The 21,261-nt window shown below is 33.9% G+C and overlaps 1 protein-coding gene across 3 annotated transcripts in view; it reads left to right on the forward strand.

Annotated features, from left to right (window-relative positions):
* Pik3c2g (phosphatidylinositol-4-phosphate 3-kinase catalytic subunit type 2 gamma) overlaps positions 1 to 21,261 on the forward strand; it is a 289,635-nt gene that overhangs the window by 38,391 nt on the left and 229,983 nt on the right. For 2 of the 3 annotated variants that reach the window (XM_063237588.1, XM_063237589.1), the window contains exons 6-8: positions 3,865 to 3,935; positions 6,329 to 6,392; positions 19,945 to 20,067. In XM_063237588.1, coding sequence (XP_063093658.1) covers positions 3,865 to 3,935; positions 6,329 to 6,392; positions 19,945 to 20,067 — 258 coding nt within the window. Of the gene's footprint in view, positions 1 to 3,864; positions 3,936 to 6,328; positions 6,393 to 11,685; positions 11,714 to 19,915; positions 20,068 to 21,261 lie in introns of all 3 variants that reach the window. The other variant, XM_063237587.1, reaches the window with a different exon arrangement.

Consider the following 21,261-nt stretch of genomic DNA (forward strand, 5'->3'; position numbering starts at 1 on the left):
TTTTGGGGCAGCACTTCAAGGCAGGAGCCAGAGCTATGTATATCATACATAGGCCACTCATTTCCTCCAGAACAAGTGCAGTACTCACATAATCAGTGCCATCCTATTGCACAGGATGAGGATATTTATAAAAGTAAGACTCCTGGCTACTTACTGAGTCTCTCAGTTAAAACTACTAAACTTTTCAAGTTAACACAATGTATCAACCATAGCAGTGCTTCATGTAATTACATAGCCTAACAGCAAACAGTGATAAATACATTTCCCCAAAATATATAATTAAAAGTACCAAAAAATTAAAGAGATTAATTCAACAGTTACAAGTCTGATAGCTACCAAACAAGAGAAATGAAATTTGAGCAAAAGTATTTCAATTATAGTTCCCACAGTATTATAATATCATCCAAAGAGTGGACAATTGGCATTGTCATCTTTTTTAGGAACATAGTCATCTCTGAACATATTATGTACAGTTGTCACTAGTCTTTTTCAGTATGACATCTAAATCATAAACATAATTAAGTTGCATGCCCGTATTTGTCTGTATTTTCAACACCATGAGTAAACTTTTGAAATGGTTAAATTAAAACCAGGTTTAAAAAAAAAACTTTAGAATTTTTAGTAATGAAGAACTTCAATGTCATAAGACAACACCTTAATTTTATGGCTTCACTGGCTAATAATAAGTGATACTACCAGGATCAAGCACTGACTTACGCTCTTGTATTTCTTACTTGAGTTTGCATAGTAACTAGATCGAGTAGGTACTCTCATGATACACAGTTTTTGATGAAGAGAATCTCTATCTGAAGCCTCATCAGAATTGCTTACTAAGCTTTGTTTACAGCATGTGACCAAAAAATGACTAGCTTGGCTTTAATGTAAATTTTATAAGGTGGCTTAACTTAATTTAACTGACACAGCTTATCTGTTTATAATGCTCATCCATTATTTGAATTATTATATGCAAAATAATTGACCTTGGATTTTATATAGATATTATAGAGACAGTAAATGTTTTCTCTTAAATCTATTTTTTAAAAACTGTCAGAATTCTCTTTGATTCTCAGAAATTCAGTTGTCAGCTAAACATCTGCAAACAATTACATTGTCATTCTAGTGAAACTGTAAAAGGGACTTGATATTACTTCTACCCTTAATACTATGAATATAGTAATTATTGTATTAGTTAAAATTTGCTGAAATCATTGACTATAACTGTCTAGGTTTTTCTAATTATAAAAGTCATTGCAAAGCTACATCCAACATGTTTCTCTTTTTTAAGCTTGATTATATTATAGTAAAATACAATGTCTTAATTCTTGTTCTAAAAGATTGTTCACCAAAGCAATTTGATGGTCTGTAGAAATCATTCCTCATCTCAAAATCTTAAAACTTCTGCCTTGATTGGATGTGATGTGAAAGACTAAATTTCTTTTAAAATTTTTAATCCGACTTTACCTCTCTCCAAGTTGATCCAAAATGTTGCCAACACTGTAGATACTAATCATAAAAACAAGTGATCCTTCCTTTTAGCTCAAGGGAATATTCACAGAACAATTTTTTCAGTAGAATTTTTATGAAGAAAATAGGTTTGAACTTCTTTCTTAAACCAGTGTGTGACTTTCAGAGTTGGAAAAAACTAAAATGAACCGTGTATTTCATGGACAATTGTTGAAATTTTTCTCCAGCATTTTGAGACACTATTTAAAAAATTCTAATAAATGGCACTATGACAAGGGACAGCCACCACTCCCAAATATCAGCATCTCTGGAAATCGAACAAAGTGATTTTTACAGTGAATATGCATAGGTAGATGTTAAGGACCACAAATTATGAAGTGGTGTAGAATCTGTTTGAGGCCTTGTCTTATGATCTGGTTTTGGGATGTGGAAATTCTGCTCGCTCTCCAAAGAAGCTCATAGAGAGGGATGAAGTCTGCCGAGGACAATATAGGGAAATAGCACTCATGCATGGGGATGATCTTAACCTGTTTCCTTTATGATGCTGAACTCACATTGGACCACTACTTCTGTACCAATCCAGGAAAGTCGCCACACCCTTACCTTTGTATGAGCAAAATAAAATGAAGGCTAGCTGGAGATTCTGAGTCTTTGTCCCCTGAGGGCACGGATCGTGCCAGGGCCCTGCTGTTCCCCTCTACTTTGTCTCTTGCTCTTTCTTTGCTTTCCTGCCATGTGCCATAATATCTGGCAGGAGACTAGGGACACACTACAGGTGTCTCCAGTAGCTGGCACCATGGAAAGGGTTTCTAATAGGTAGCATAAGTTTTCAAAAGAATATATCTAATTATTTGTCAATACATAATATAAAATTATTTATAGTCTTGCTTTGGTTTTAACTTTTGAAAGAAGACATTATAGTACCTACACTGGGTATGGTGGCACACACCTGTAATATTCCAGGATTCTGGGTGGCTAAAGATAAGAGACAGGAGTTCACAAATTCATGCCCTACCAAGGCACCTTAGCCATTTAGCATGATCTTGTCACAAAAATAAGAAAGAAAATAAGAGAAAGAAATATATAGGTTCAATCCTTAGGAAACAAAAATAAATAAATAGATTAATTTAAAATATTTACTAGCTTTTCCAATTTTCTTATTTTATGGGTTTTTTTCCTTCCTTTTTAGAAAGCTTAACATACCTAAAGTTTAGCTTTCTCCATTTAAGAAAAAATACTGAGTCACCAGCATGATTCTGTTGTTCTTATTCCCTGGATACCAGATGGACATTCCTATAGAACGCTGTTCATCTGCCCCTGGAGTTCCCTTCTGTTTCTGTAAAGTGTCTCCCTTCCACAGCATCCAGTCAGAGGATTGTTTTCCAGTGAAGACTTATTCCTTTCATGGAGCTCAGCTCTTCTCTACCTCTTTGCAAAACAAACCAACATAAAAATCACTGACCTTTGAGGGAAAATCCAGAGAAAGGTTTTTCTTCTGATGCTTTCTGTCAACAACTATAATGGGCACTTTGGGAAATCTGACCACTTTGGGACATGTGACACACAAGGTTATTTACACTTGGACATGTAGGGACTCCATCCACACAAATTTGTCACCACTATGTCATCAAATACTGTGACATGATAGAATATTCCATTCTCTGCTCAGGTGCACAGGGTTTTCCTGAGAATCTATTTGAGGTGTGTGTATGTGCATGCATGAATGTGTGTGTGTGTGTGTGTGTGTGTGTGTGTGTGTGTGTGTGTGTGTGTACCATTGGAGATGCATAGCTCCTGCTCATTTGGACAGGAAATAAACCACCAAAGAGTAACTCCTAGAATTTAGATTTATCAGTAATTGTCATTCATTAACATAATCTAATGTAACCAAATTGGAAAATTGTCAGACTGATGTTTTGGCAGCAAGATATGATAAAAGTGAAAAATGCAGAACTGGAGACCATCCAGTGCCTCCAGCTCATCTGGCACATTAGAGTCTTACACTTTCTTGGCGAGTTTGGCCTGTACATATTTAGAAAGAAAAGAAGGAGGAGGCTAAGGAGAAGGGCAAGAAGGAGGACACCATGCATGTGGAGAGAACTGTGCCTCAAAACCTGTTTTCTTCTTACTAAAAGAAATTGTTTGACCTTTGATGCCAAGATGTATTTCCATGTTCACCTAAATGTAGCCTCACCTGAACCTCTGGTTTCTGTTTCACTGTTGCAAAGAAAGATTGTAGCTAAGGAGAGTCTTGTAACATCAGTAAGACAAACTATAAAAATGATGAATGAGAGTTATCAAAATAGATGGATAAAAAGACAGCAGGTAACTGCAGATGTATTTTATCTGCTATTCACTCCTATTTCCTGCACAAATGTTAATATATTCTGCTCTCTGCAGCCTGACGATGACCACAGTAACTTGCACCTAAACCAGCTTCTAGAATTTATGCACATTTGGAAAGTATCCAGGTAAGATGTTTTATTTCTGTTCCCAGACACTGACTGAGTTCTCCAATGCTAATTCACAATATTTTTCAGTTCATTGCAAAATCTGTCCTTTCACTAGTTCTGTGGAAGCTATTATAGTTTTAATAGATATTTTCCTTTGGAAAACTGAATTATCTGTTTTTCACAATATTTCAATATATTTGAAGAACTGCTAGCACCTTCCAAAACTATCTAACATTCATTTTAACATATCTCTGCAGCTTATTATTGTATACTCAATGATGTTTTAATCCATTTTGTGAATTTGGATATACAAATATAAGTAAACTCTGCAAAACTAAATTTTCATACTTTGAAAGTCACCATCTTCTGCTTAAAATTCCTTCCGGAACACCTTGAAAATAAATTGGAATTCAAATTAGAAAATACAAGTGATAGGAAGTGGACATATCTTAATTATTCTTATAACTAAATATAACCATATATTATTTGAAAGAATAGAGGTAATAGAACCCTAAACTGGGAGAGGAAATCAGTGCTAAGGTTGAATATTTTTGGAATTAAATTGTTTTGAGCTCAACCAGCAAAAACATAGTTTGGGAAGTACATGCCTAAATCTTCAGAATAAACCTTAATATAAAATATGATTTAAAACTGCTTTCACTATTAATAATGGTCACCACTTCATGGTGGATTATGCATTTTGCATATGTTCTTATCTAATCCTTCCCCACAAGGAGAATACTGAAGAAGGATACTATGTATTAGCTTCAGGATCAAGCAGCCTAGAAGCAACTGAGACAGCATAACTTGCCCAAGTCTGAAATCAGACCAATTTGAAATTTTCAAAAGCCTTATTTTCTATTGTGTCTTTAAGGTGTGTCTCTTCCCCTCTACCCTTCATAAAATATCCAGCTTTGCTATAGTCATAGAATGCCTAGGACTAGAATGATTTTAGCCATAATCTAACTCAGATTTTTATTTTATAACTAGTTACACGGATCAGGTATGAGTTCTTGTGTATATGTTGTATTAACAAAGGCTGTAGCTTCCTTTTATAAAAAAATAAATTTATCTAGGAAAAAAATTAAAGATGGGCAGAGAGAAGAGAGAGAGAGAGAGAGATAGAAAGGGAGAGAGCTTAGTCTTGTCAGTTTTAGAAACAAGTTTTATAATTTTGAAACATGATTCTTTCCCTGTATTTCCATCATCATTTGGATTTTATTAGTATTTTATCTCAGAGCTGATGAATGGCTCCATCTAAAGTGATAGAACCACAGAGAATGAAAAGGCAGTTGTTGTAAAATATACTGATGGGTTTTTAATGCTGCTTTTGTTTTTACATAATTCATTATTGAATTCAGAGGTTTTTAGTATAAATAAGGAGGTAAGGATCATAATGTAGAAAATGATTTGAACAGCAAAGTGGACAAGAATGTCTACTCAATCATCTTTCTTCCACCTAAGCATGGATAAAGTTGGAACAGGAAAAGAAGTTCAGGGAAGAAAAAGGCTCAAGTTTGGTGAAAAGACCATCCTTTCTGTTAAGCTATTGGCATTGCTTCCAAATGCAATTCTCCATAACTTTTCATGTATTTCACATTTATTGATGCTAATTACCATTCTCTTTCAAATTGAAAACAGATTGCTCCTCCTCTGCTGCCACAATATTACAATCAACCTAGATTTCTGTGACCCTCAAGAGTATGGGAATTACTCCCCTTCAGCAAGCAAATAGTCAGAACTTTAGAGGACAGCAGTTGGAGGTTGTGAAATTCAATTTAGTTCTGACAGCTTCTACCTTGAGATAGAGTCAGGTCCTGCAGGTTGAGGGTCTAGTCTCCTAAGTGCTCAGCAGCACGTATAACACATTTCAGATGCCAACTGCAAACCTCTCTGGGGTTTACTTGTGCTTCTGACTAACCAGCTCCAAATCAGGAGTCTCAAAATAGTGTCTTTGGAATCATTTAATTTTCCTACATCTGACTTCAGTTTGAAGAAGGAGAGATAAAAAAAACATCTACTATTAACATCGTGAGCTCCTCGGTGGCCTTCCTCTTTTCCTACTTTTAATGAACATAAAACTCTGCTACCTTTTTTTACTTGTCTCACTCAATTCTTTGCTCCAGACACCAAAGCTCTAGAATAAAATAAAATAAAACCCTAGAATCCAGTCATACTTAGAGAAATTTAAGTTGTCCTGAATCTGGATTATATTTTGGAAAGAGTTATGGTCTATCAAGTTATACAAACTTTATAAGACACTCATATGAAATGTTTATAAATTATATCAAGTGTACTTCTTTTTATGCCTTACCTATCATTGAACTGTGAACAAGACAGTTGTAAATATTTGTGCTCAAAGTAGTATAAAATGCACCACCAAATTTTAACTAAATTTCTTTTCTTTTCAGACAATGTTTGTCAACTGTAATAAAAAAATATGACTTCCACCTAAAATACCTATTGACAAACCAGGTAGGGAATTTTTTTATTTTTATAAAACTTTGCAAGTTTCTGAAAACCAAAAGATGAATGTATTAGAGGCAATTTTATTTACTTCCACCATGGAAAAATAGCCTAGTGAAAAGATACATGCAATAGAGTTTTAGATGGTTGAAAGTCTTCTTATATAAGATGGAAACCATACACAGGCCAGGTTCAAGGCTAATGGGAAAGTTTATCACAGAAAAGAACACCATTGGCTTCTTTAGGGACACAAACCCATAAAAGACAGTGAAATTGGTTCCTGTACGAATAGTCTAGTTAAGGACAGCAAAGCTTGGCTAGAAAGCCACTCTACAGGAAGAAGACATTTAAATTTTATGGGACCTCAAAGGAATGCCATTAATGTATTTTTTTAAAAAAAAACATTTTTTTAAAAAAAAATGTATTTTTTTTAAAAAAAAAACATTTTTTTTTTAAAAAAAAAAAGGGGGGATAGAGGTCTCAGGACTGGGTTATTTGTACTCTTGAAATCCAGTTTGCCAATACAACCTGCTTCCTTTTCTTAGAGACGTGTGTATTTGCTCCTTTGATTAATTATTTGCTTTCTTTCCCAAAGAAATGTGTGGTCTGCTCCTTTTGATATAGGAAAAATGTAACTTCCAATCTGTCAAATGTCAAATGTGTTAAGTTTGTGGTTTCTCAATATCAAGGAACAAAGTCATGAAGCAAAGGGAAAGTTAGGAGAGTTTTATTGCAAATATGGGGGAAAGAAATAGTTCCTGGGATTCCAGGAAGGGTCACAAGTGGGTGGCCACCGAAGTCCTTTGTCAGGGGTAATTTATACATCAAAAACCAAAATGCGGTTTACAGTATGGGTCAGACTCTAATCAACCTATAAGATTACAAGTAGAGGCACTTAGCTAATTCTCATCCAATAGGGAATCGCATTATATAGCGAGGGTATATGGAAAGAACAAAGGCATTTTGAGGTCAGAGTGAAAACTCTGGGTCCAGGTATTTGACCACCACTTAGGTGAATGATGATTATCTTGGCCCACGGGACCAGATGATACTAATTGTGTCCAGCCGCAATTCTGTGGTCTATGTTTTTTTTAATGCTGACTTTCTTGAGGGCCCAATCTCTGTCTGCATATTAATTTCTATCTAATTTAGCTGTCTGTAATACTTTAACTACAGTATTTGATTTGTTTCTTACTTTCATCACCAAATACTGTACCTGCTAGCTTATTTCCTATCAGGCCGCCACCAGGCTGTCTGAGAGGTTCCCCAGGCTAAAATCAAGAACCTATCCCAACCTGATAAAATCAGTTTGCATGTTTGCTGACTCCCACCACAGAAAAAGAATGTATCAAAAAAGAAGACATGAGAAGGGTTTCTAAGGGAGAGACATAGAATGCACTCAAGAGCAGAGTGTGGGTGCTCAGAGAAATGAGACACCTTAGCTGGGTACATTTGTGGGGTGGGTATTATCAAGATAGATGGTGCAGGGTGTGTACAGTATTCTGTCCATCAGGTTACTATGCAAACTACCTACTGTGTTTGAATATGAGATCTGCTGCCCCCAGTATTACTGCTTCCTGAGGATGGAGGAAGTGGACTTTACAAGTGAAAAAGACAGGTTAAGAACCCAGATTAAGAGATTTATTATAAAAATGATACAGGAATGATATTGGGACCTATATAAGGGAAACATCATAATTCTCAACCTGCTAGATTCTGATACACTAAGTTTGTGTTCTCTAAAGTCGAAGAATGAATTTTAAGAACAATGGAGGTTAAGAATAGAAATATTTATTGTGGAAAGATACCATTCCAGAGAGACAAGAGAGGCCTGCAGGTGGGTTGTCAAGGACACCACTTTTCAGGAGAAGTTTTGTAGAGCACAACTACGTGGGTACAATGTGGGTTATAGTTATGATCAATCAACAAAATTACAAGTATAGTTGCCTAAATAATATTAATCTAAGTAGCAAGCAAGTCATGAAGCAAATGTGCATGGATAGAACAAAGAACTTCACAGGAAGTGATGACTCTGAGGGAAGAGGTGATTGCTGTCTGTCATCCTTAGACCAGGTGTTGCCACTTATCTCTGGTCTGGTTGTTCTTTTTATCTGGAGGCCTGGTCTCAACAGATGAGCCTGTGGCCACAGTTGTAATGATTTTTGATCTCTGCCCCAGATGAGAGAGCAGCCCTATCTGCCTTCCTGTAATATTTTTACCTGTCTATGATAAAAGGGACCTCTCAGAATTTTTTTTTTTTTAAGTTTCCTGGAAAGGGATAAAAAGACTTGAGTAAATTTTTTTGTCCTGATGCTACAGTTTTCCTTAAAAGGACAATTTTAACACATTGATTTCCTTGTCCCCTTTCTACCTAGTATTTATTTATTTCTCCTATTCTACCTAAAGGGGGCTATTTTGAAATCCTGTTAACCTCAGTCTCAGTTATACATTGGTACTCTTGAGTCGGGACTGCTTGTTTACTGTTTGGCCCTGACATAAGCATTAATTGCTTGAAAATTCTGTTAACTTATTGCCTTAGTGTTACAAAACACCTGTGTTATGCAGGAGACATCAGAAAGGGTGAAGAACTTTATCTGTTTGAGCTGTCTGTATAAAAGTTAGTATTTTTTTAATATCCAGAGAAAAAGAATCTTCAAGAAAGATGAGAAGCGGGAATAGATAACCTAGCAGTCAGGAAACAGCCTGGTTTGGAAACTATATAAAATTTTGCTTGGTAACAGGAAGATCTCAAGGTGAGAGCTTGGAAAGAGACCAGAGGAGAGAAGCAGACAAGGGCTGAATTGCATAAAATCTTAAGGACGTTTTATGGCTAATTTAATGATTTTCTAATTTATCAGTGGCTGACATTCAGAAGCAAAATGATTGATGGATTATTAGGGGACCATTTCATTAGCCTACAGTGGTGATGAGGGCTTGGGTTCAACTGCTCTAGGAAGGGATAGAAGGGGCAGGTTGCTAACAGGTGAGAGTATGCAATTTATATGACTCAGTGAAAGACTGAGAAACAAAGTAAAGGGATGCCTGGGAAACTGCAGCTTTCCTGGCTATTGTGCATGGAGGGCTCTGCTGGCTACAGAGAAAGAGGAAAAACTCGCTGGACAGTAAAAATGATGGAGGCATTGCAAGGCTGCTACAATTTAATCACCTGTGGAGCATCCAAATTGTGATCTCCATTGGGAGACCAGTTCCTGCAGCTTCTTCATCCAGGCAGGGTTTAGTACAAATAAAGCACTATATTATTACAGAAAATTGTAGGAACCAAGGATTATATTTAAAGCAAATGACTACTTAATTTTCCATTAAATAGTTCACTCAATATGTAAAATGATACACATTTCAGATAACTATTGCTAATATCTGTGAACATAAGAGGAACCCGAAAATAATAAATTGAACTTTCTGGTGTGGATCCCACACTCATTTGTGAATTCCAAGCAAATGTTGAAAGGCATGGGGATGATAAATAAATAATTCATATTCCTAATACTCTCACTTTAATTTCATTTTTCTTTCTTCAGTCTTACTTGAAACTGGAATTCTAAAACCTTGAAGGTACAAAGAAACCACAGTTAGTTTGTTGTGAGTCTCATAGAAAAATGGTTCTTAGTACCTATTTGAGTTTTCAGACTTGTTATAAAAACACATTAAGACTCCATAGCTAGATTATATCTCTTGACTTCTCTAGAGATCTACAATTGTAATTTGAACATAAGACAAACTAAATATTGACCTACAGTCTTACTACATTAAAAATATACGAAAAGGAATAACTATCTCCCCTAACAGTAGAACAGTATTCAACAGCAACAGTGTACAGTTAAGTAGCTATCTGGATATTCATAAAGTTTAGTAATCATACTAGTAAAGGGAGAGGGTTTGGGAAACTGGACAATGCAAAAAACAAAATTTGAAAAATTGACGTGGTATGAGGTTATACTTATGAGTGAGTTTTCATTATCTTTCTCAGCCTTTCTCATGTAGCATACGAAGTGTGATTTAAAAATGAGTTGTGAGTTTAAATTTTTAAAAATGTTTTACACTAAAATACACCTTACCATTCATTCACAAAATATACCTCCTCACCCTAGACATATTTATCCCATCATTCCTGCTGCCTCCCAAAGCAGTTCTAGAAGTTCTATTTCATGTCTTCATTTGCACAGTTATAGCTGCCTTAATGTTGTAAATCGAATAAAAATGTATATGTTTCATGGCCATTATGAATATGGGGAAGAGCAGGAAGTCCCAAAGTGCTAAGTTCAGTGCATAAAGGAGAAGAGGACACACCATAATGTTTTCATTTTTAAAAAACTGTCATAAACCTTTGATCAATGAGAGGTGATCAAACAACAGTGAATGTTTAAATTTGTAAAACCGTATTACAGTTAAAGACACATTGCCATTAATCCCTCTCTGAATACTTCCCTTTAATCCAAGCACATTTATCTCATTCTCAGCAATGTATTTTACTGTGTTAAGGTTTTAATTAAACATCCATCATATTTTTCTGTCACTCTTTAGACATCTTTTATCTCCTAATTTAGAATTTTGCTCACATTACTCATATATGAAGCCTCTAGTATATCTACTTTGAAAGGTTTCATTGACCATTGTGAATTTTTTCCAATATGACTTAACATTTGGCAAAGTGTCAAAGAAAAATGATCTTTACATTACAGCTGGAAAATAATGATCATCATTTTCAACTAAATTATTTTATAAATAGGGCACAGTGTTTGCAGTTTTCCAGATGGGCTCAATTCGAATCAATGAGCTTTTTAAATGAGTTTTTTCCTCTATGAAATATCAATAGTAAATATGTGAGAACTGAAGACAGAATATATTATCAGTTCACAACTTTGCACTTTGTATATGTTTGACAAATATAGTAAGTAGCATTTTAAGTGTCCATACAATATCAATTTGAAAATTTTGTAGCACATCTCCCAAATGTGGATTATTATAAATGACTTTAAATAATAATAAATATGCAGCTGAATAAGTGTCATGAATATTACTGAACAATATGGGTCATTTAAATTATCAAATATTTTCCTTCCTTTAATTAATTTATTTTAAAATATTTTAAACTCTTCTCATTTCAGACTGAGTATTCTGGCTCTTCTGTTAGATAGTTAATTTTGTAGGTAATTTACCTAGAGCTTTTCAATTGTAGTTTTTCTTCATCTCATTTATTCTAGTAATATCTTGAACTGTCAGGAACACATTTTGTGTTTATTCCGTCTTCTGCCTTCATCTTTAATATTTCAGATAAATTAAGAACAAAATGAGAGAGAGAAATCTCATAAGTTATTATTGATGTATTTCCTCACTGGGATAAAGAGAAACTGAAAACTGAGTCATAGCCTGATGTTCTGTTTGAAGAGGTTGCACATTGATATGAATAATGTATGCAGCTATGCAGAGTGCTTTATGCACAGAACAGTGCAGGACAAAGCCAGCTCTCAGCTTAGAGGAAAGAAATCAATTTCTGGGTGAGGAATCTCCTCTTCCTAGAAGACTTTAATACATTGTCTTCAAATTTCTTATTCAAAAGCTTGATTAGAGAAATTTAACAATGCCTACCGTTGATGGCAAATTAACATCAGAATCTAGAAAATACTGAAGTAAAGGTGAAGTAGATGAAAGAAGAGACATATGTAATTTTATGAAATATATTTAATTTGTTGGATTTTTTTAAGAGCTGAAGCTCTCTTTGTAACACCAAGATTTTTAGACATTCCATTTCTACGCTAATTTAAGCAGAATAGGTATATACAGCAGGATTTAGTAAAAGCAGAGATTCCAAAGTCAGATAGATATTTTGCCAACCTGGAGGTTTTTACGCAGCCTTCCTAGAGTTCATATTATTCATAACAAGAGTGAGTGTAATAAAATATGATATAATGATATTTATGTATTTTTAATGATTAAACAATCAATATAGTGTGCATAATATAATGTAATGTTTGAAAGAAAATGCTCAAGTCTATAAGTACAGGTATTATTTGATTGCTGTTCTGTCACTGTTTTTATCCCCACTACTGTAGTTGAGAATTACATAGGACCCAGGAGCATTATGCCTCACAGTTGATTTACATGCACAAAGTCTAGTAAGAAAAAGTGAGAAAGGAGCAAAAATTTGTAAGAAGGGAAAAGGATAAAATGAACAGAAATCAAGGATCAGTTGAAGCTCACAAAGTGAGAATGCAAGAAGATAAAGGAGATAAAATCAGGTCAGAGGAAAATAATGTACAATTGTGGAAATGAAGCATACCTTAGCAGAAAAAGGGAAGATTGAAACTTCTAAAATGTATCATCTATAGAATACTCCAAGACTGCAAAAGAATAAAAAAAATGAAAAATTAAAATTGATCTTCATAATGGTAAATAATCAGTTTCATTAGCTTGGGTTGCTAATGAGACAGACAGTACTGGAGAGCTTTATGGAAAGCAATAATATCAGATACTCCAATTGGAGTTTGTAATGTGAATCATGTAAATTTTTTATTATGTAATTTGTGAGGAACATATAATAATATATACAAATTAAAGACTAAGGATAAAGTGTCATTCTTTCTGAACAATGAGTTAAGGAATAAAACACCATTTCAATTCTTTTCTCCTTTAAATAATAGGTACTCTTTAGTGGAAAGTATCAACACAAAAGTGTTTGCTTTTAAAAAATGTAAGATTCAACTTTCCTCTTTTGTAATCTACATTTGTCCATTTCCCATGTTTATTCTATTGAGATACTTTGTATATTTATTTATTTCAGTTACATGTATCCTCGCTTGCCAGTTGATAGTTTATCTCTTTACCTTCATTGTGATGTCTTATGTATTAAATCAACTTTCTCAAAGTTTAATTCATACAAAGTAAAATGTATCCGTGTTATATGGACAGTTGGACTAAATTTGGAAGTATATATACCTTGATAATTATGACTAGAAAAATATGTAAAATATTTTCATTACAACACAGTGTACCCAAATGTCTTGCAGTAGTAAATTCCTCTCATACTTAGACCTCATATGAACAAAGATTTGTCTCTCATTTTGCATCTTTCTGACTTTTTGAGAATCTTATTTAAATGGAATCATATTCCAACAGCTTAAGGGTCCCTGTTGTTCTATATCCCAACACTTGTTGCTATTAGTACTCTAATTTTACCCATTCCATTACACAGCCAATTTCCTTGTTTTAAGTTTTCATTTCCTTAATCATCAAAGATGTTGAATTACTTTTCACATGATTCATGACCATTCATATATCTTCTTTTGGCAAGTGTCTGTTAAAATGGTTTGCTCATTTTTAATACAATTATATATCCTATGGTTATGAGTTATAAAATTCCTTACATATTCTAAATGTAAGAACATTGTGAGATATGTGACTTATATACTAAATGTATTTTCTCTCAATCTGTAATGTATTTGCTTGTTTCATTTACTTATGTGCCATACAAAAAGCTCAAGAATTTAATTTTATAAACTCTATTCCAGATTTTTATTTTATATTTTTGACCTTTTTCATATCATGTACTAAAGATCTGCCTACTCAAATTTGCATTAATTTTCTCTAGTTTTTCTTTAAATGACTATAGTTGTAGCCATTATTTAATTCTATTATCTATTTCAAGAAACTTCCTATGTGGTTAAGAGGTAATACCCAAGCCTGTTTTGTTTTTCAGAATTAACCAGTTATTCCTGAGCAATTATTTAAAATGAAACCCTGTTCTCTATTGCATAATCTTAGCAACACTGTCAAAGCAATCCGTTACACATACATAGAACAAGTTCTAGATTCCATCTTCTGTTCCATAAATTTAAGCATTTATTTATGAAATGGTCATGCCATCTTTTACATAATTTTGATTTTCTTTCCAATAATAGAGCTTTTATTTGTTATTAAATACTTTCCAAGAGTTCCATAAGAATTTTACTACAAGCAGTAAAAATAAACTTGTTATTTTTAGAGACAATGTTATAGTCTCACCAATAGTATACAATTACAGAAGTTCTGTAGTTGCGAAGTTATGCAGTTGCCTTTTATAGGGTGAAATAGTTTCCTTCTACTGCTAGTTGTTTAAGAATTTCTTGAATGGATGACACTGTTGTGCATGGTTTTTCTTTTGCATTTTGAATTTTTAAAAGTGGGCATTACTGAAATAAATCATATTTACTAAGAGTTTGTAATCCTTTTCATTTATTCTTAGTTTTAATTTGTTAAGGATAGTGCATCTCTATTTATGATGGATGTTACACTATAGTTTTATTTCTTATAATGTCAGATTTTAGTGGTAGAGTTAATACTGGTCTTGTAAAAATGGGCTGTAAAGTGTTCTCTCTTCTTCTATATTCTGAAAACATTTGAGTAGACTTGGTTTTATCATTTGTTTAAGTGATTTCACTCACTATCAAAATTGTCTAATCTTGAATTCTCCTTGCAGGAAGTATGTTAGCTATAAATTCAATTTTTAAATTGAAATTGAACTATTCATTTTTTTAAGTTTTAGAGTCATAAATTGGCCTCCCACTTTTAGCAGCATCTCACAAATTTTGATATGTTGGGCTTTATCTCTTTAAGTACCTATCTGTTCTATCCTTGTCTTTCCAGAAGTCTAGTTAAATAAATGACTCTGACTGATATGCTTTGAATCTTGTGTCCTGGTGTCTAATCCAGCCACACACTCTTTTCCCTTTCTTTCTGTTTCAGTTAGGATAACTTCTCTTGATTTATCCTTAATTTCCCTGATACTTACCTTAGCTGCGTTCAGTCTACTGATAAGTTCTTGAAGAAATCTTTCACTTCTAATATCATATATAATGTTATCCTATCATTTACATTTGATTCTGTTTACATTTTCTACTGAAACCTCCATCTGTTCATGTATTGCAGTCCACATTTCCCACTGGATTCTGTAACAAATTAATGACAGCTAAAATCCCCATCTGACCAAACAAACATCTGGGTTACTTCACTGGCTGACTTTACCTACTGAAAGGGGCTGTATTATCTAGGTGTTTTGGGTAAATTTCAATTGATCATTGGATGCTAGACATCTTGTGTAAACCAGTTTTAAAGACCAAGTGAAATTATATGCCTGCCTGGAAATGGTCATTTTCTTCTGTTGCTCTCTTACCATGTAGGATTGGCTGGCGCTATCCACTTAGGAATGGTTGTGGTAGAAAGGGGAATTTCTTAGTATGGCCGCCATACTTTCAACATTCAGAAGTCTCTGCTTACCTGTGCCAGAGACAGCATTTATCTCCATACTTTTGCCCTCTCCCTGCTCTTTCTCACAGCTGAATGACAGACTCATCTGGTGGCAGAGTCAGAGGAGTTTTGTGTTGTAGTAATCCAACCTCAGGGAGTCTCAAGGAGACTCTATATTCCTGGGCATCAGACAGGGACTCTCTGAGCACTTCTCTCCCTCCCACACAGGGCAGCCAAATTCCTCCTTATATCTATAGTTGGTCCTAAACAGCAGAGTTTCTTGCCCTTCCTGGCATCTAGATAAAGTCCTGGTCCCAAGACAGTTTTCCCACATCTGAAAGGATTTTGCTTCTGCCTTTCCTTCATCAACAAAGGATGTTCCTAACTTCTTCCCCTATAGCAGAGTCATTTGCTTTCAACAACTGTTCCTCAAGCAAAGAATTGTTCCCTGAACTCAAAGCGACAGAACTTCCTGTCCCTTTTCCTTGCAGCTTCCACTTTTTATGAGAGAAGCATCCACAAAATGTGGGCAGGGTTATGTGCTAGTTGTCTTCCAGAAATAGCAAATTAGCTGCATATTGATGCCACCGAATGGGCTGTCAGCTTTGTGCATTGCCTTCAGTGTCACCCCTCAAACACTATTAGGTCCAAAAGGAAAAGAACTTGCATTTCATTTTAAATTCCCCCATGCTGAGCATTAGCTAATGTTCCAAAATTACATGCAACTCGAACTTGGATTTTTAAAATGTTTTAAATGTCTTCTGATTTCTTCTTACTCATGTATATGATAACCTTTTCTTTTTTCCTATGCTCTGGCAAGCATTGGACACTTTGTTTGTTCCATCTCTGCTTGGAAGAGTGGCCTGTCATTCTGTAATTCACCTCATTTATTTCACCTTGTGGCCTTATCTATTAGAATGGCAAAATGGGAGGAGTCTGTACATTGCCTAGTTTTTGAAATTTTTATAATGGAATTTTCATTTTCAACCAAACTGTAACTCCAAAGACTACATTGATATTTTTTAAAAAATTAATGATAGCAATATAGCTACTATATATGAAATGAAAAACATTCTGAATTCTCAGTGTGATTCCAAACTCTTTCATTTAATTTGCTGATTTTCAGTATGCATATAAAATTGAAACTTGAAAAATTCATTAAAGTCTCTATGAAATCTGGAAGGTGGTAAGCTATTATATGACTGTTTAAATGTATATTACTTTGGCCTCTATCCAAGTTAAATGAAACTTTTGGTATTTCTATTATTTTCTAGGAAGATGCAGAGAAAAAAAAAAGTTTATCACTAGACTTGTCCAATGTTCAAAATACTTTTTAGTTGTGCTTGATATCTAAAGTATCAGAAAATTGCTCTTTCTACAATACAGGAAATACTTTCTAAGATAAGCTTTGTTTGTAGCATACAAAATAATATGCAACTGCTTTTAGTTTTATAACTAGAACAACTCAGAAAATGTTTAGTCCAAACTCTTTATTCAACGTATTTCTTCCTATAATTCTTGTTTCTGCATATTCCCGTAATGTGGAAGGATACTCTTAACTCACGAACATCTTATTTAAGTTTTGAAGAAATAATTTTAACAAAGATTTTGTTTTCCAAACTGAACCAAAGTGAACTTTTCTTTTTTCTTGTTTTGAGACAGGAGCTCAAGCTGCCCTGGAACTAACCACTCCCTGCCTCAGTCTCTCATGTGCTGGGGTTAAAATGGGCCAGGGCTACCACATCCTGCAAACCTATCTAAATTTGTTCTAATTTATCATTTTCGAGATGTTTATAGCAATCAAATCCACTTTCTTCCTGAAAGGCTGTCAAATACTTGAAAATTTTTCTTTTTTATTCCAACCTGAAAATTTCCATACCATCAACTCCCTTTATGTCAGTGTTCATTCTTTAGCCAGTAGTCTTGAGACTCGTGACTCCACACTTTGGGTTATTCATCTGTAACCCAAACTTTCCCCTCCATCATTGAAATATTAAATGTTCTAAAATATTATATACCCAATTTTCAACTTTTCTTTCCTTCGTCTCTATTTTCGTTCTGGGTAGTCATCTTCAAGATCTAGCCAGGTATCATGTCTGTGAAAGCAATGCCTAAATCTGGCTAAATCTGAGAGTGAAATATGGATTATCTTCGAAAAATCCTACTATTTTGTGCTAGTACAGGTCCTCATGATGTGTATCAAGCTGCTTTTTTCTTCCTCTTACACCTTGTGTGCATAAGTGTACATGCACCTGTATCTGTGTATGCATTTGGGGATAAACTGGTTTAAAGTTAGATAAGTATTTCTATACTGAACTTTTCTATTTGCATCTGCCTGGATCAAACATAGTGATATTAGTATGTTGCAATTTTTAACATTAATTCCAACTGTAGATGATACAAATTAATGCTTTACAGTTGCATTTATATGTATTTTTGACTGCTCGGCTCATCTAGTGTTTATATGCACATTCAGTGTGTGCATGTGTGTGTGTGTCTTTTTGTATGCATGCCTGTGTGTAGGGCATCTATGTTTCTCTTCCAACAGTTATCAGATAGTGTCTCCTGCACTTCCCCTGCACAACTAAAGCTCTGTGTATCAAACAAACAAAAAACGTGAATCGTGATCGTACTGACATTCTTTCCATTGTGCCTGTTTCTGCTGTGATCAATGCCATCATACAGTCTTCGTTTCCCAAATACAAAACTGCAGGATCACTTTACATCCTGCCTTCCTGCTGCTTTTTCATATTCAGGTAATTACCAGGTTAATTTTATAATTGCAGTACTTTGCTTAAAATATACTGGCAAACTCATTGACTCATGAATATAATGAATATAATATTTATTTTTCAGAGATTTGTGAATATTAAATGAAAAAATAAATCAGACAAGAAGCACTGTAAGATTGGTATAGTAGATTCTGAAAATTAGCTACTTCTACTTAGTGACCCAAGTTAACCTAGTATTTGCATTTTAATTAGGAATAATCATGACTTGTCAAAAATTCATTTGTATACTATACCAGGTGAGACTATATGAATGAAAAACAAACATAGCACCTAATATGTACCTTACTTGTAGTTTCATGACTTTTAGTTCATTATCTAACTGTATATATGGAATGTCTGATTATTCTTACAAAATGAGACATCCATGTGAATGACTAAACATTAATTAAATATAAAAATTTAACCATTATTCTCTAGCAGGTATTTTTTCATAGTTTATGTTATTCGATCTTTATAATAGATTTATAATTAGTTACTATTGGTCCTACTTCATAGAAGAAAGAACCTGGGTACGTGGACGTTAAATATGGTAATGATGGTCACAGGCAGAAGAATCAGGATTTAAACGCGTGCAACCTGAGTATAGAACTGAAAATATTGTCCGTTATGCTGTTGTGAAGGAACGTATGCATTTAAGTGTATTAATAGTAGGGTTGATCTTTGGAAAAATTCAACATATCGAGTCCATGCTCAAATATGATATCCAGTATTGATGCTGTACATTTAAAATGTGATACATTTGTAACTTTCTAGTTACTGAATTTATATATCTTTTGATTCATTTTATTAATGAAACCCATTTTTCCGGTAACCACGTCACAATCACGCGGTGTTAAAACATGACTTTTTTATGGGAATTATTCAGAGAGTTGTCTCCTCTATAGTACAATAAGTAGTTGTAGATTATTAACCTGTTAAAAACTAAAAATGTATCTTAAATCTTTATGACCAACTTTGCTAACATCTTTGAAATCTGTTTTGTCTTCCATAGTATCAGTTGCTCTACCCAGGTTTCTGTCATAAATTTGCAGTGTTTGTGTAATCACATGAGAAGTACTGGTAACATATTAGGAAGTATAATTTTTCCAGAAAGAGAAATAGTGTCTTTTTAATGTAAAACTAATGTCTTTATATTGGTAATGCATCATTAATAAAATAGTCTATAATAAATAGACTTAAAATATTTTCTGTTGTGAATTTATATCTTTTTCTCTCTTTCTTTCCTTTTACCCTTCTGTCATTCTCCCTTGGTCATATTTCATTTCAACTAATGTTATGTTAGAATTAATTGAGTTAATAAGTGAATAAAGTGAATAAATTAATGCTGAGTTATTCCTATCTTAGAGCTTTCACTCAGTGTAAATTGTGATGTAGATCACAGGCTAACCAGAGTCTTGGGAATTTCTTACGAGGGAACAGTCAACCACATTTATTTCACTTCCTTCTTAAGGAAAGAGAAGTAATTTCAATGTATTTTAGTGCCCTGTGAATTTTAACAAGCAGTAATGTGTGCATCTTGTCACCTACAGCAATATGTGGATAATGTTATAGAAGAAGTTAAAAATCTATGCAGTATCCTCGGATGTGTTGAAACCAAACAAATTACAGATGCAGTAAATGAACTAAAACTAATTCTTCAGAAAACAGAGGAGGTAAATATATTCATTTCTCACACATTGATTCATTAAATACGCATTTGATAATTAATTAAAGAGATAAGACTTCTGGCTGGCAACTATTCATCTTTGTATATGTGTGTACTTGCATGTTTGTGATATGTAATCAGTCAGTTTCCTCATTTAGGGATAATGAAAGTTTGATCATTAAGAAGAGAATGTTTTATATCTTTGAAGTTTGGGACTAACCTGTAACATCTAAGTGAAACTGAAATCAATCTTTGTTACATCATATTCACATTCAGGTGTATGTATAATCTGCTAATGGGTCCCTGTACACTGATTTGTGCAGTTATAACTGCTTATATGCTATATACATACACATATGTTTGAAAGAACAGATCAAGATTCTTTAATGTTATTTTCTGAATTGGCAGTGTACTCTGTTACTGGAAGTTATGACTGAATTTCCAACACTGATTCCCAGTTTGAGAACAGTCATCATGTGGTGATTTTTAAACCTCAGATTAAAAAAAAAAGGAATGACTGTGATTATTGCCCAAGAAAAGTATTAGTAATTCTGAGTAATGATAAATCTGTCATCATTAGTGCAGCAGATGATGAAGCAGGAAGATTTAAAATCATAATAATAGAGTAGCTCCTTTTTATCCTCAGGGATATGTCTCAGATCCCCAGGGAGTACTCTAACTACGAAAAGTGTCAAATCCTTCATACGCCATGTTTTTTCCTATATAAACCTACTTCTGGTAAAGTTGAACTAATAAATTAACACACTAAGGGATTAACAATAATAAAGTAGAACAATGATTAAATTATAGTGTAATAAAATTGACAATATCACTACTCTGGCACTTTGAAACCATTGTTAAATAAAATAAGCATTACTTGAACACAAGCCCTGCAAAACTGATCTGATAACACAGACAGGTACTTAGTGCCTACTGAATGAGTAGCATGTACTGTGTGAATACACTGCATAAAGAGGTGATTTGAATCCTAGGTGCGAAAACATGAGGGATAGAGAGATTCTATCACAATATGTAATATGATAAACAAGTTAAAATTATGAATCTTTTCTGGAATTTTCTACTTACTGTTTATGGAAGGCAGTTTACCACAAGTAACTGGAATTTTGGAAAGCAAAATTGTGACTAAGAGGATACTATTACAGTCAACTGTTGATAGAGTGTTATTGACTATTGTATTAAT

The sequence above is a fragment of the Cavia porcellus genome, unplaced genomic scaffold, assembly GCF_034190915.1.
Source record: "Cavia porcellus strain 051 isolate PalLab524CR breed Dunkin Hartley unplaced genomic scaffold, mCavPor4.1 scaffold_27, whole genome shotgun sequence".
Lineage (NCBI taxonomy): Eukaryota > Metazoa > Chordata > Mammalia > Rodentia > Caviidae > Cavia > Cavia porcellus.